At 34.9% G+C, this 15,466-nt stretch overlaps 1 protein-coding gene across 2 annotated transcripts in view; it reads left to right on the top strand.

The window, feature by feature from the left end:
- LOC144838551 (hemicentin-1-like) overlaps positions 1 to 15,466 on the top strand; it is a 73,111-nt gene that overhangs the window by 42,558 nt on the left and 15,087 nt on the right. For both annotated transcript variants that reach the window (XM_078693961.1, XM_078693959.1), the window contains exons 19-42: positions 198 to 473; positions 744 to 1,022; positions 1,390 to 1,662; positions 2,270 to 2,548; positions 2,893 to 3,165; positions 3,487 to 3,762; positions 3,916 to 4,209; positions 4,326 to 4,601; positions 4,886 to 5,158; positions 5,709 to 5,981; positions 6,491 to 6,775; positions 7,262 to 7,537; positions 8,221 to 8,502; positions 8,812 to 9,084; positions 9,229 to 9,513; positions 9,875 to 10,174; positions 10,494 to 10,775; positions 11,109 to 11,381; positions 11,680 to 11,952; positions 12,248 to 12,511; positions 12,613 to 12,800; positions 13,254 to 13,335; positions 13,831 to 13,962; positions 14,881 to 15,012. In XM_078693961.1, the coding sequence (XP_078550087.1) occupies positions 198 to 473; positions 744 to 1,022; positions 1,390 to 1,662; positions 2,270 to 2,548; positions 2,893 to 3,165; positions 3,487 to 3,762; positions 3,916 to 4,209; positions 4,326 to 4,601; positions 4,886 to 5,158; positions 5,709 to 5,981; positions 6,491 to 6,775; positions 7,262 to 7,537; positions 8,221 to 8,502; positions 8,812 to 9,084; positions 9,229 to 9,513; positions 9,875 to 10,174; positions 10,494 to 10,775; positions 11,109 to 11,381; positions 11,680 to 11,952; positions 12,248 to 12,511; positions 12,613 to 12,800; positions 13,254 to 13,335; positions 13,831 to 13,962; positions 14,881 to 15,012 (6,099 nt within the window). The remainder of the gene's footprint in view (positions 1 to 197; positions 474 to 743; positions 1,023 to 1,389; positions 1,663 to 2,269; positions 2,549 to 2,892; positions 3,166 to 3,486; positions 3,763 to 3,915; positions 4,210 to 4,325; positions 4,602 to 4,885; positions 5,159 to 5,708; positions 5,982 to 6,490; positions 6,776 to 7,261; positions 7,538 to 8,220; positions 8,503 to 8,811; positions 9,085 to 9,228; positions 9,514 to 9,874; positions 10,175 to 10,493; positions 10,776 to 11,108; positions 11,382 to 11,679; positions 11,953 to 12,247; positions 12,512 to 12,612; positions 12,801 to 13,253; positions 13,336 to 13,830; positions 13,963 to 14,880; positions 15,013 to 15,466) is intronic.

Here is a 15,466-nt window from a genome sequence, read left to right as displayed (position 1 = left end):
GAAGAATTTCTATTGTTATTTTATTATGATAATGGTGGACAAATAAAGCTTTTCAGTATTTCAGTAGTTCTAACAGAAATACATTTCATTTTATGTATTTTGGTGACAAAAATTTAATGAATAAAATGTACATAACATAGACAAAGACCTAACAATTAGGAAGTACACATATTGATATTTAAGTTCTTCATCTTAAGTTGCACCTGTTATCCCTGAATGGGACCGAGACAATGATGTAGATGTTGTAATTGGCAACCCAATAGAGTTACCATGTGAGGTTGAATCTACTCCTCCACCTTACTACACCTGGTACAAGGATGACAATCTTCTCAATCCCAACAAAGAGGTGTTCATTAATTCCAACGGTAACCTCGGAATTCTCAGAACAACTGTACTCGACAGTGGAATCTACACATGTATTGCTTCCAACATTGCTGGCAACATTTCAAAGATTTTCCGTGTTGAAATTCAAGGTTCGTGTGTATATTATTATTACAATTAAGTATTTATCAATGCACTACATACTGATATCAAGAATATGTAAATCAGTTCAAGTTTCACAATCGCATGTTATAAAAAATGTTAATGCTCTACCCCAAAATAACAAAATAAAAACAAATTTAAAATTAAAGCTTGGTTCCCACTAGATATGCAACGCAACGACAAAACGCAACGTAAGTGATTTGACAAATTATTCAAACACTTTTACTGTTTATACTTAATCTATATTTTTTCATATTCAGTTCCTCCAACCATTCTACCTGGACTAAACAGCCTAACATTAGTGTCTGGGGAAACAGCGTATTTGAAATGTGAGGTAGACGGAATCCCATACCCTCAGGTCATGTGGCATAAAGACGGTCAGTTGTTGAACATTGATCAAGATCCTCGTATGATGTACATCATCGCAAGTGGTATGCTTAGCATCGATAACGTGCAAGATCCAGACACGGGAGAATATGAATGTTACGCATCGAATCCTGCTGGTCAAACAAGCAGAAGAATATCAATGTTTGTCCAAGGTAAGTTGAGAATTAAAGGCGGCTAAAATATCATAAATCATATGTACATCCTTAAATACGTTGTCAAAATATGGTTCTCGGTATTAATAATAATTTATTTTTTAAAAAGAAAGGCACAGCAAACATACTGTAATGATACAAAAATTGGGATGACAGTGCTTTTATGTAAAATGAACGAGCGGAAATATATGTTTTAATTCTACTGCCAACCCCTAATAAGTGGACACCCTTATAAAGTACACACTGGTCCAGAAGTTGTTCCCTTTGTAGAGGTTATAAAGCAATGTTATTGTCATTATCATAACATTTACATAGGATTATCAGAACAAAAAAATAAACGTAAAGAATATTTTTTTTTATTCTATAGTTCCTCCCCTGATTCTGGATGAACGTACTAGCTATGAAGTCATCGTACGAAACCCAGTCACACTCAACTGCCCGGCATCTGGAATACCAGAACCTGAAGTCACATGGTATAAGGATAGTATACTTATCCTGAAGGATGATATGCGATACTTTCAGATGCCGTCTGGATCACTTCAAATCTCATCCACGGTACGAGAAGACAGGGGAGAATTTAAATGTTCATGGACCAACGCAGCTGGATCCGATGAGAAAATCACTTATCTTACAGTGCATGGTAAGTAGTGACTAATTGAGTGTTACTAAACAGGTAATGGGCCATTTAACTAAGTTCATTAAAAGGTTGAGGTGGTTATTATGTGCACTCAATCATAACCCACCTTGAAATTTAAAGTAAAACCATTTTGTGTGGAAAATGAAAAAAAAAGTTTAGAGAATTAATGTATTAACTGTTTATAAATCTTGTCTGGATTTTAATCGATGTCTTTATATATAAATATAAATATGGTTTTATTTTTTGAATGCTTGTGTACTATTTTCTATTCTATTCTACTATTGTATTAAATTTCAAGAAGTTTCTGCATGAGTTAGTAGTTCTTTTTGAAAAAAACAAAAATTAGCGAAGTTAACCTGCTTTTCCGAGCAGGACAGTGAAACTGTCAAGCAGGTTAGTTTCACTAATTTTGTTTTTTTCAAAAACAAATACTAATTCATGGATATCCAAAACCAGATGAACATTTTTAATCAAGTTTCTGCATCTTTGAGCTTCCAGTCTAATTTGTATGACTGCAAAGAATCTAAAATACTATAATAATGTTATTTATTATTATCGTAAGTTAAATCATGTTCACAATAAATGTACACTATTATGTCTTTTCAAACAGTTCCTCCTAGAATCATTGATCTCGATCAATTGGATGATTACAACGTTATTGTAAACATGCTGGTCACACTTGAATGCCCCGTAGACAGCTTTCCACCACCTGTATTCATTTGGGAGATGAACGGTCGTGAGATTGATACTTCAAATCCTCATTACGAGCATTTTGATGATGGCTCACTCGTCATTCGTTCAGCCCAGCTTGTAGATACGGCCGAATATAAGTGTATTGCTATGAATGTTGTCGGGAATACTTCACGTACAATGCAGTTGAAAGTACAAGGTTTGTGTTATGTGTTTTATTTTCTATTGTATTTCTAAAGCCTAGTCTATGCTAGCAAACTTTTGTTTGCAAATTCTGGAGGACAATGGTGTACCGCAGAGGCCTGGTACCCCTGGTTTAAAGACCAGGTCACCACTCAACGCCTTTTTCAACATATTTTAATGCCTCTTTTTTCCTCTAAGACTATTTGATTCGCTGAGTTCACAAACCTCAGCAAACTAGTTTTCTGTTTTTAACAAAATAATCAAACATTTTAACTTCTGCTTCTTTCCATTATTATGTAAATTGTACATTTATATAATTTTAATGTTTAAAATGTATTTTCATTCATTTTCCAATACCAGTACCACCAGAGATCAGTGATGGGCCAACAGAATTAAAAATAATGCTTGGAGAAGTCGCTCACCTTCCATGTGAGGTTTCTGGTGTACCACCACCAGATGTGATCTGGCAGAAGGATGGTAGGGTTCTTGACATCGAGAACAACAACATGGTTAAAGAGCAGTCTGGATCTCTGACAATTTACAATGCTGTCCAGTTTGATTCTGGTGCATATACTTGTGTAGTTACCAATGAGGCTGGATCAGAGACTAGGCTTATTAAGGTCAAAGTACTTAGTAAGTACAATTTGTTAAATTAGATGTATATTTAATAACAATGAAATATAACTTCCAGATTATATACTGTTGCTACAGTGAAAATATATGCATTGTATGAATTATACGAAAACTAATAATTATGGTCACTGTAGTTCAAGTGGATAAAGTTCTGAGCCTTACAAAACTGCATGTCTACATATTCTATATATATACTATATAGCCAAACAATTTTTTGGGTTAATGTTTTCAATGCCTTCTACTTTAATTTAGCTTCTGCTTTATATTATGTATTTTGCATTAAGAAAAATTTAAAATATTTAAAATCTTAAAATATTTTAGGCAAACCATACATCAGGAAAGATATGCCACCCGTTGTCACGCCAACCATGGGTACCTCAATCAAGATCCCATGTTCATCTATTGGCCTTCCATATCCAGAGGTTCATTGGTATAAAGACAATGTTGAAATCCAGAAGTATCAAAGAGGCTATACTATAATGAATGATGGAACCTTAAGTATTGCCAGCTTACAGCCATATGATAGTGGTAACTTTACATGTATAGCAGAGAATGAAGCTGGTAGAGATAGTGTAAGCATGCTGGTTGACACACAAGGTAAAAGCAATACAATCAGAATTATTGAGTTCTTTATTATCTTCTTTTTTTTAATATAAAAGAAGTTATATACAATTTTTATAATCTGTAATATTATACATAGTATTAGTCAAAAAATGATGAATTAATAATTTTGATTTACTTTAATCTTAGTACAACCAAGAATTGCAGGAGAGAATACCATTCGAACCCCATCTAAGCAAGCAGCCATGTTGGGAAAGCCTGTCAACTTGTTCTGCAATGTTACAGATGGACACCCAGACGCGTTCATTCAATGGTATCGTGATGGCAATCCAGTCTACCTCTGGGAGAGTGGTTTACAGATTTCTGAAGATGGCATGCTCTTGCAGATTCCATCCTTCCAGGAAGTTGACGTTGGTATCTATGAATGCATTGCCACAAATACTATCGGCAACAGTACTCGGTTCTATGATGTCTCCATCTATGGTTAGTTTCATTTATGATTTAATAACAATGTCAACTAGATGGTAAATGTTCGATCCATACATAATGTAATATATAAAAAACCAGTAGTACATAAAATTTAATCTTGATATTTTCAGTGCCTCCAACAATCTCCCAAGAAGACTTCACGGTGAAGACACTGAATGCTGGTGCCACTCTTTCACTCTTTTGTGAAGCATACGGAACACCTCCGCCACGTTATATTTGGAAGATCAATAATATTCCACTTTCAAGTACCAACACACGGTACATCGTACAGGAAGATGGTTCATTGACCATCAGACGAACACAAGTGTTTGATTCTGGTATCTTCATGTGTGTTGCACAGAACATTGCTGGCAACGATTCTATTATTGTTGATGTCCGTGTCTTTGGTATGTTGTTCTGTTTTCTATGATATAATTGTATTTTTTATTCAGTAAAAGCCCTATTAAAGCGACACCTCTGAGTCCCAACAAAGTGTTCCCTAAACAGGGATGTCCTCTTAATATGATTGGCCATAGTGCTAAAACATAATAATGATCCCTTTGTTTGTATGTGTCACAGGAAAGTGTCCCTTTAGTAGGATGTATCAAAGGAAGGATAATATACTTTATAAATCTGTAACTAAAAAATATAATTTGCTTTCAACATATTTTCTGATAATTTGTGTTTGTAGTAAAACCAAGTATCAGCAAAGGCCCTCAAGTAAGAAGTGTTGTGATTGGTGATGGCGTCATTCTGCCATGCGAAGCAGCTGGTGTACCGAGACCTAGTGTCACATGGCAAAAGAATGGTGTTCCATTGACTATTAACAATCAAACTATGGAGCAGATGGTGTCTGGAACTTTACACTTCTTGACAACAACTGAAAACGATCCTGGCACGTACAGATGCATTGCTGAGAATGAGGCTGGTGTAGCTAACAGGAAGATCTTTTTGAATGTTCTTAGTAAGTTACTAAATGTAGTTAGTTGTTACAGAGTAGATGGCTTTCAATTCTGGGTTCATTAATTCCACAGAAGGAATACAAATCATGGAATTAGGAAGTAGGCCAATAATAGAATGACATCAGTCGATGTTTATTCTGGTTAAAGATATCTCTGTCATGTCATGTTCCTGAATCTATTTTTATAATGGTATATGGCTTAACACCTTGACTGCTAGAGGTTTTTACAGTTACTCTAAATTGGTCAAGTGATCAGATTGATATGTAATAAAGAATAAAATAAAAGAACCATAAACATTTCAGATTTACACTGATACCAGAACGTTAGAGACCTTTGCGGAATCATTTCCCAGTGTGCTGATCATGTATTTGGCCTCCTAGCAGTACTAAGGAGACCACTCGGTATAAAGAATATATGAACAAAAAAATACATAAACAATACCAGTGAAATTCTGATATCCAATGAAAGACCACTCCCTAGTTCTGTTGACTAATTCTTAAAGATTTGTTGTTATCCTTTCTTAAAACATTTCTTTAAACATTGTACTTTCAGTTCCGCCATCCCCAACTCCAAATTCTCCAGACAATGTGGCAGCAACCATTACAAATGATGTCACCATACCTTGTGTTGTCACTGGATCGCCAAGACCTCAAGTGACATGGTGGAAGAACAACCGTCAGCTACAGATAGATGGACTGAAGTACATTCAGACAGAAGATGGACTGAAGATACGTAGAGTGGATACAGCAGATGCTGGTGTCTATACCTGCTATGCCATCAATGATGCTGGAGTATTACCTGTAGACGTTGAAATGACGGTACAAGGTAAGAGTCAAATGTATCTCACGTATTGTCTTTGATTACAAAAAAAGACAAGCCTATTTTTAATTAAAAACAGTTTATCTTTCATCATCATGGCATCTTTCATAAAGGCTTCAGTGATCATATCAGTCAGTCTCACAACAGAATATAAGAGATAAGTTTCCACTATATTATTACATTACTAAATCTTTCTAAGTAGACCTATTTTTTAAAGACATGAAATGTGTAAATAGGCAGAAAGAGGCTTTGGAAAATATATTAATTCATCAATTCATCTGATTCTATAAATTTTAGTTGTAATTTTTTACTTCATGCTGAACCATTTTATATTTTATTATATAATATGTTTTACCTTATTGACATTTTGTCAGCACCTTGTCAACGTCCTAAAGTCTGGCTTATTTTCATAATGCTGTACAGGGCCATCAATATTACACCAGGGAAGAGTAAAATTATTTAATTTCACTCTTCTGGTTACACTTTATGTTTCTTAAGTATGCCTCTTATTTCAGTGCCACCAAAGATAACCGGATCTACAATCGAAAGAAACAAGCCAGTTGTGAAGACTAACAGAATTTACCTGGAATGTTCTGTCACTGATGCCTACCCTCCTGCTAAGGTCAGTTGGTACAAGAATGACCAGCTAATCAGTGGTAACAGTCCTAATGTCATAATCATTGGAGATGGACGTGCTCTTGAGATCCGTACTTCAACAGAAGATGACACTGGTAACTACTTCTGTATGGCATCCAATGTTGCAGGAAATGCAACTAAACACTGGAATATAGAAATCCAAGGTATGTCAATAATATTCTAATATTATGTCAATACAGTCAACTCTCCCAATACCGGACACCTTTAGGATAACCTAATATGTCTGGTTTTATGGAAAGTCTGAATGTGTTTCTAATGGTAAAAATGAAATTACAGAGAGTCTGGTATTGGGAGAGTTTGACTGTATATATATTTAAAGTTTAGTTACCTGGTATTTAAAAGATTATATCAACTTGGTATTATACAGCTACATCTTTTGTATCATGTGCCGTTCAGTATTAGTTATGCTGAGTGTAAAAGTGATGTTTAATTGATCTACAAATCTAGATTGCACGTTTTTCACCTTGAGAATTGTTTTCCATGTCCACTATACTAGACTAAAGTGACTGTCGGCCATTAAAAAGCCAAACTGTAGTTCTTTTTTTTCTTCCTTCAATCGTTAAACGTTACTAATAATGTCATTTATTTTTAATAATAGTTTTTTTTTTCATTTTTCCACTCTTGATTAGTTCCTCCAACAATCAACAACAACGACCCAGTAGACATGACAGTTGTCATTGAAAGTGGTATTGTTCTACCATGTGAAATTCAAGGATATCCTCAACCATACGTCAAGTGGTACAAAGATGGACAAGAGATATTTGGTAACAATATCAACCACAACATCCAAGAGAGTGGCTCATTTGAAATAAAATATGCTACTGCAAAGGATTCTGGGACGTACATCTGTAGAGCATACAATACTGCTGGTAATGCTACAAAGACTATTCACCTCATTACACATGGTAAGTATGCAACATTATTTAATCATTTATGATTGCTCAGGGGTGGTCGTCTTTACTGCATATAATTGCTCTGAAGTTTTTGTGACTGCCAATGATTGTTCGAGAGTCGTCTTGATGACTCATGAGTTTTCTTAACTGCCCATGATTAAAATTGTTTTGTCAAAATGTCAATGTGACAATTGCTCAGGAGTTGTCATGACTGCCAAGAAGTCTTTATGACTGTCCAGGAGTTGTCACGATTGCCCAGGAGTTTTCATGATTGCCCAGGAGTTGTCATGATTGCCCAGGAGTTGTCATGATTGCCCAGGAGTTGTCGTGATTGCCCAGGAGTTGTCATGATTGCCAAGGAGTTGTCACGATTGCCAAGGAGTTGGTATGACTGCCAAGTGGTCTTCATGACAGCTAAGGAGTTGGCATGACTGCCAAAGAGTATGATTGCACTAGAGTCTTTATGATTGTCCAAAATTACCAAGACATCCCATTATTGTCCGTAACTACACAGGATTGCTGTAGAATCTCTATGGTTGCCCTGAATTGACTGTCCAATATTGCTTAGGGGCCTTAATTTTGAATATATATATATATATATATATCAATTTTATTTCAAATTTTAATTTCATTTATTAATTTCATATGGAATGGATATTACTACTATTATTAACTAATTTCTGTAAAATATTTAGTTCCACCCAGGTTTGGTGACATCCCAATTGACAGGAACAATATAGTGGTGTCACCTGGTGACCCTGTCCTCCTGCCGTGCGAGGCTGTAGGTAACCCACGACCCAACTTTCAGTGGAGTAAAGAAGGATTGGTGCTTCCTGAACAAAGTGCTGGCTATATTATCTTGTCGTCTGGTTCAATGTATCTTAACAGTACACGCGAGTCAGACAAAGGAACGTACACTTGTTTTGTATCCAACATTGCAGGCACCATCCAGAAGGATATACACTTATTTGTACAAGGTAATTGAATATTTGACTAATTAGTTTGTTCATTTTGAATGTTTTTCTTTTCTTTTGCTATGTATATATTATGTCATCATGGTATTAATAAATAAATAAAAAGATGAATGAATGAATGGCGTATTTGATTGGGCTGTTTTAAGCAGATACTCATTAGATGTAGCTACTGAAACTCCTTGCTATTTTTATGCAAGCAGTGGGAGTAGATCACTGCAAGGTTTTTGCAAGTGGCCAGTTGAATACGCTGAATGACTACTTTTAATTACACTTTCTTACGTATTCATTATGTATATATTATTGTATATACAGAAAGACCAAATATAGAGAGTGGAGCACTTGCTGTGGAATACTCTCCACCAGAAGGCAAAGATATGAACTTGCTCTGTCCAGCCACTGGTACACCAGTACCAGACTTTCATTGGTTTAAAGATGGTGTACCGGTCTCAGGTCCTCGATTCAAAATTAAGGCAGATGGTACCCTTCAGATTACGGATGTTTTAAGATCAGATTCTGGTAGCTACCAGTGCTTAGCTAGCAACATTGCTGGAAATACTACATTGCAACTTGATCTGGTCGTTAGAGGTAAGACTTACAGAAAATCCATTAAGTATCCCTCCACAATGTTGTTAATTAAATGCCATTTTCTATTTCTGTTTGTCTGTTGTATTGTCTTTTTAAAACTGTGTATAGGCCATCCTCAAGTTTTTAATTTTATTGTCTTTTTAGTGCCTCCACGTATCGTGAACTCAACAATACCGATTGATGTTGTCATCTTCCTTCACAATCCACTGAATCTTATCTGTGAGGTTGTTGATGCTGTTCCTTACGCCAACATCAACTGGAAGAAGAATGGAGAGACCATTCTGGATAAGACTCCAGACATTCAGATCCTTGATAATGGTCAGACCTTGCACTTCCCCAGTGTGGTGTCTGAACATGGTGGGCGCTACACCTGTATAGCTGATAATGGAGTTGGCCAAGCTACTAAATTCTGGGGAGTGACTGTCCACAGTAAGTACTATTTTCTGTACATGGGTCTAGTCCATTTTATCCCCTGTAGTTTATCACTGCGTTTATTGCCCTACCCTACCAGTCCTTGTTACGTGGCCATATGTCTCAATTGAGATGAAATAGAATGAACTGTATAGATTATTGTTGTAAGAATTGACAGTCAAAATAAATAATTTATTAAAGGGAGTCTCTTTCGCCCAACACCTGCTGCAGAAAAGTTTATACTGAGAAGATGGATAAATATTTGTATGAATAAAATTGCAACATATAGTGAGAGGGTTAAGTGGTTTTAGTATCATAAATTAGGGGCAGTCAAAGTCAATGGTAGTTTTAGTATAATTATATTTATTTTTGTTTTTAGTACCACCAGTGATTAGTGGCGGAGGAGATGTGGTGTTCCCTATGAAACCACGTACATACACCGTCACACAAGATAAAGAAGTGATCCTTCCATGCAATGTCTCTGGTAACCCCAAACCCACAATTAGGTGGTACAAGGATGGCAATCTAGTTACACCTAATGAGAGAGGTGTTGAGGTGTCCAGAGATGGACAGATACTGACCATTAGCCGAGCAGATGTTATACATACTGGTCTGTTCCAATGTGTTGCATCAAGTATTGCTGGTAATACAAGTGTTGAATATGAACTAGTTGTCAATGGTAAGTGTTAAGTAATTTTTAATGTATGTAATTGTAAATTAAATAGGCAAATAGATTTATAATAACAAATGTTATGTTATTAAATGTTGTTAACAATAAAAAAAAACCTTCATTGTGTACCAAGGGGTAACAAAGAGAGGCCAAAAACTTCTGTTGCTTAATATAGGCATACCACCCCAAAATAAACACAGGTCTACAACACCAGGTATTTTCATGTCGTCTCCCATCCAAGTACTAACCTGCCTGACATTCTTTAACTGTGGTGATTGGACGCAAAAGATGAGTAAACAAATTGATTGAATATTTCTAATTTTAATAGTGCCACCAATCATATTTGGATCTGAGTTTCCAATTAACGAAAGTGTCACCATTAATAATGCCATCACACTGGACTGTACCACAACTGCCACACCCGAGCCAACCATTGAGTGGTACAATGGTAATGTACCATTGGAAGGTAGTGAATTGGGTGTACGATTTGACCAAAAGAAGCACCAACTGACCATTGAGAATGCCCAATTGGTACATGATGGTGTTTACCGTTGCATAGCAACAAATGAAGCTGGTCAAGAAGAGAAGTACTTTAACCTGCAAGTCCAAGGTATGTACAGTGCTATTTGTATTTTTAAAATTCTACTATTTATACATGGGTCTGTATTCATGACCATCTATCCATCTGATGTTCTGTTTTTAACCAAAAGGAATCAATAATAATTTATCAGAATATCGTATTCTTGAAGGAAAATTACTTTACGGAACATAAATAAACTGTGGCTGGATTGTTAATGGGTTAAATAACACATAAGCAAAAAGGTATAACATAAAACAGAACAATCGCAGAGAACCTAACTTAAAGATGTATAAGGTGAACACAGATGTGTACAAAATATTATTTATTATTTTTATAAGATGAAATGTTATTATTTGCTTTTAGTACCATCCACAATCACTGACTTAAATGAGGGACAAGTAAATGTCATGTTTGGCTCAGAGGTTCAATTAAGCTGTGACAACTATGGAATACCAGCACCAGTTGTGACATGGTACAAAGGAGAAAACTTCATTCCAGTAGACAGTTCAAGGTTTATCCAGACAGACAGAGGTCTTTTCATTGCAGAAACCAGTACAACAGATACAGACCTTTTCAGATGTTTAGCCACTAATCCAGCAGGGGAGGCTGAACGTAGAGTTTATCTCCAAGTTTTAGGTAAGCTGACACAAGCTTAAACTACTTTCTGTTCTATTATACTTGTAATTGTAGGTGTTTTGTATTAGAATATCTTGATTAGTTTGTTTGGAATCAATGAAATGATTCAGCACAAGAGTGATTACGATGCTTAGCAACCAAACTAGACTAAAATCCTGGCTCATGCCCTCATTATTACATAATTGAGAGCAACTTTTGTAATTGTGAATTCTTAAACAAATTTTATGTTGCGAAAACGTGTCATCAGATTTTAATTAAATAAGAAGAGAATTTTAATGTCAATCTTACTATCTTCTAGTTGCACCAATGATTACTGGTGGACTGGACACCATCAAGACAGTTCTTGGCAGGAGAGTACGTCTTCCATGTGATGTCTCTGGCACACCTAAGCCACTGATCTCATGGCAGAAGAATTACAAGATCTTAGATGAATCTAATGAGGGCTACAGAGTACTGGCGAATGGTATGTTGTACATTGAAAAGGCCACCATTGACGATGCAGGAATCTATCGCTGTATAGCCACCAATCAAGCAGGCACAACTGCAAAGAAAATTGAATTGCAAGTCCAAGGTATATTTTATTTATCATTTTCATACAAAATACGAATTTGAAAAAGACCCTTCAATGTTTTATTATTCTTCCTCACTTTTAGTTTAGCCTCATGGCAGCCATTGTAGCAACTACCAGATCAGCACACCTGGGGACAATAACCTACTGTTTTCGAATAGTGTACAAAGTTCTTTATGTACTTGCTTAGGCACTTGTCTTGAATCCTATTTTTCAAATAAGAGTGCAGCAATCTTTGTTTTATATATCAAAAGCTATGCAAATTTGTGATTGATATGGTAACCATTTCTTTTCCCAGTTGCACCAATGATCAACATCCCAGAGAACTTCTACACAGCTGTTGAAGATGAAGCCATCATCTTGGAATGTAGTGCTACTGGAATCCCACAACCAGAGATCCAGTGGCTTCACAATGGCATTGAGATCAATGACAGACGTGTGAAACGTCTCTCTGGATCTCTCCAGATACCATTTGTAAGAGCTGAAGATACAGGCAGATATACCTGTCTTGCAAGAAATGATGTCTCCAGTGTGTCCGGAACCATTCAACTTCAAGTTTTGGGTACGAATTCTTTTTATATTTTTTGAATGGTTTACTGTACAAATACTACACTATCTATTCATATATTATCACTATGAATATATCTATATTCCTCTTTGTAGTTCCACCAACTATTACAAAAGTACAAGACTCGTACAACGTCGGTTTATACAGCCGTGCTGCTTTGCCATGCGTTGCTGATGGCGCTCCCAAGCCAGAGATCTCATGGACCAAAGATGGCCAACCAATTGAACAGAGTAGTCGATACTTTATCTTGGATTCTGGCACACTTGTCTTTGAAAGAGTGGAGGTAATTGCATCAGTAATACAAAGAACTGGCATTTTATTAATGCTGTTTTAATATTCTAATGATACATTTATTTAGTAGCCTGAGCTTCATAATTGTTTAACCTATACTTTGAGGTGCAATTTAGTTTAGTTTGTTTTCATCCCATTATGACATACAACCACTCTTGAAAAAAAAATTGATTCAATAACCTTTGGTAGAGTTATTAGCTAAATGCAGTGATGATATGGACCAGAAAACCCATACTCTTTCTGAAAGATGCACTGAGTGGATACGAGCCAGAAGTGTACACTGGACCTCCAGTTGTAAGTCCTTATCCGAGAAAATATCACCAGAACTATGGTCAAGGAGTGTCTGGTGTTTCGCAGAATGGAAGATCGCCACCATGTATAAATGTAGCTTTAGATGATAATCAATTGAATCAATCAATATATGTCATCTCTTTTCTTGGTTTAGAGAACCGATGCAGGTCAGTATGTATGTACAGCAACAAATTTAGCTGGAAGAATGTCAAACAGTGTTGCTCTTGTTGTGAAAGGTATGCTTCTTTTTTCGAAACAAAATCTTGAGTTTCTTTTCTATGTCTTAAGCTCTGTCTACTTTGACAAAAAATTGTGATGTGCCCAATTATGATAGTGATATTCTCAAATATGGTAGTGATATGACATCATAATTTCCATATATGGGCACATCACATTTTTTTGTCACATAAAGTTTGATAGTGTAAACATAGCTTATAAATCTATTTTATGAATATTGTATTTTTCCAAAATAATCACCTTTACAAATTGTTTAGTTTACAATACTATTTACTATTTAATTTAATTTAGTTAGATATTCAAGTGTATAAATTATATCTGCTTTTAAGTTTTCAACAGTATATAATTGTAAAATCAATATTTACCAAATTAAACCTTATATTCTATATTAGTCTTAGATACTGTAAACATGATAATTATAATAATTAAGTTCACTACTTTAAAAGCATATTTTATACCTAAGATTCTAATAATCTATTTTTTACACTCTGTAGTTCGTCCCGATTTTGTTGTTTTCCCCAATGACTTGGAATTGGCTGTATATGAGGAATTGGAACTGAGCTGTAAAGCAATTGGTACCCCTACCCCTGTGATTACCTGGAAGGTCAACAACACTATCATTCCTGGTAAGGCCTACAACATTTTCAATGTTTTATTTATCTTATAATGGTTGGAATGTTGGTTTTTATAATTTCATGCGATACTTACAAGATTTATCATCCACTACACAGTTCTGTATACCACTATGCCTGCAAGACTCTAGTTTTATATTTACCTCAATGAAATGAATGAGTCTGAGTAAATGATTCCACACATACATTTTTAATCTAATTTTTTGGAAATAATTCTGTCCACAATTTTGGTTCGATTAAGTATTTTTGAGTTGAATATTAATGCCTCTTCACCCAACTAACGTCAAGGCAAGTAAATATATAGTTAAAAACAGGTAACAATGATAAATAATAACAATTCTCTTGCAGAAATAGGTTGCAGTGTTTACTTATATTGGAATAAGGCTTACATTTGGCTAATACTCGCCATTTAATATTATATTTAATGTTGTCATCTTTAAATTTCCAAACATGTTGGCTAAGCGCTGTACTATTTTTATACTTTTCATTATAGAATGAGCTTGTATGCCCATTGTATCTACACTTAAAAGTATTTTCTGTCTGTCCAACATATGTTTCAACTTTGTTAGTGCCATTTCTTGTGACAGTGGCCTGGTATACTACACCAATTGTTAAGCATTTCCCATCTAAAGGGCAAATCAAATACAAATATATAAACTGAAAGATACACAAATTATGATAAATAAGTTAACAAACGTTTCATAACTAAACACCTTTTTTTCATTAAACATGCAATATATTTTGTAATAGATAACATAACAAAAAATATGCAGACAATAATGTAAATATATATATGAGATTCTGTAATTGTTTATGTAACATTGAATGAATAAAGGTGGTAGTTAACCACAAAAGATAAAAAAAAAATAATAACAATGGTAACATTATTATAAATAACTTCTTGTTTTATAGGTACTGTGAGTATAAATGGAAGCAGTACATACAGAATTGTAAACGTAATGAAGGAAGATGCAGGAAAATATACATGTGTAGCAGAGAACTCAGCTGGCAGTCGAGACGCTAATGCTATTGTACGAATCAGAGGTAAAACGCTTTGTTATTCATTCATTAATTTCTTTATTTCGGATAGTTACATCCATATACAAAACATACAAAACAAAAAGTGAAAACATTTCACCAGGAAATTAATTAATTAAATTAATTAATAGAATCTTCCACAAAAACAACCTAAAATATCAATTTGCACCATAGCTGATGCAGGTTGGATTGTGGAAGTACATTAAATATGGTTTTAATAAGATTACAACTGTCATGAATTCTGTTCTTAAAACTATGAATCTCCTTGAATTGCCTTAATATTTTAGTACCCAGTCAAATTTAACAAGATTGTTGCTAAAAAATACATTTAAAGTTTAAATTTGTCCTTCCTTTTAAATATATATAAATTTTAAAATTGATTTTATTAATTTAAAAATAGTATTAAACATTTGATCTTGGGTGAATCTCAGAACCTACAACCTGCATACCTTTAATATAA

This window comes from Antedon bifida, chromosome 3 (assembly GCF_963402885.1).
Source record: "Antedon bifida chromosome 3, ecAntBifi1.1, whole genome shotgun sequence".
In the NCBI taxonomy this organism is placed as follows: Eukaryota; Metazoa; Echinodermata; class Crinoidea; order Comatulida; family Antedonidae; genus Antedon; species Antedon bifida.
This window is presented reverse-complemented; position numbering and strand designations above follow the sequence as displayed.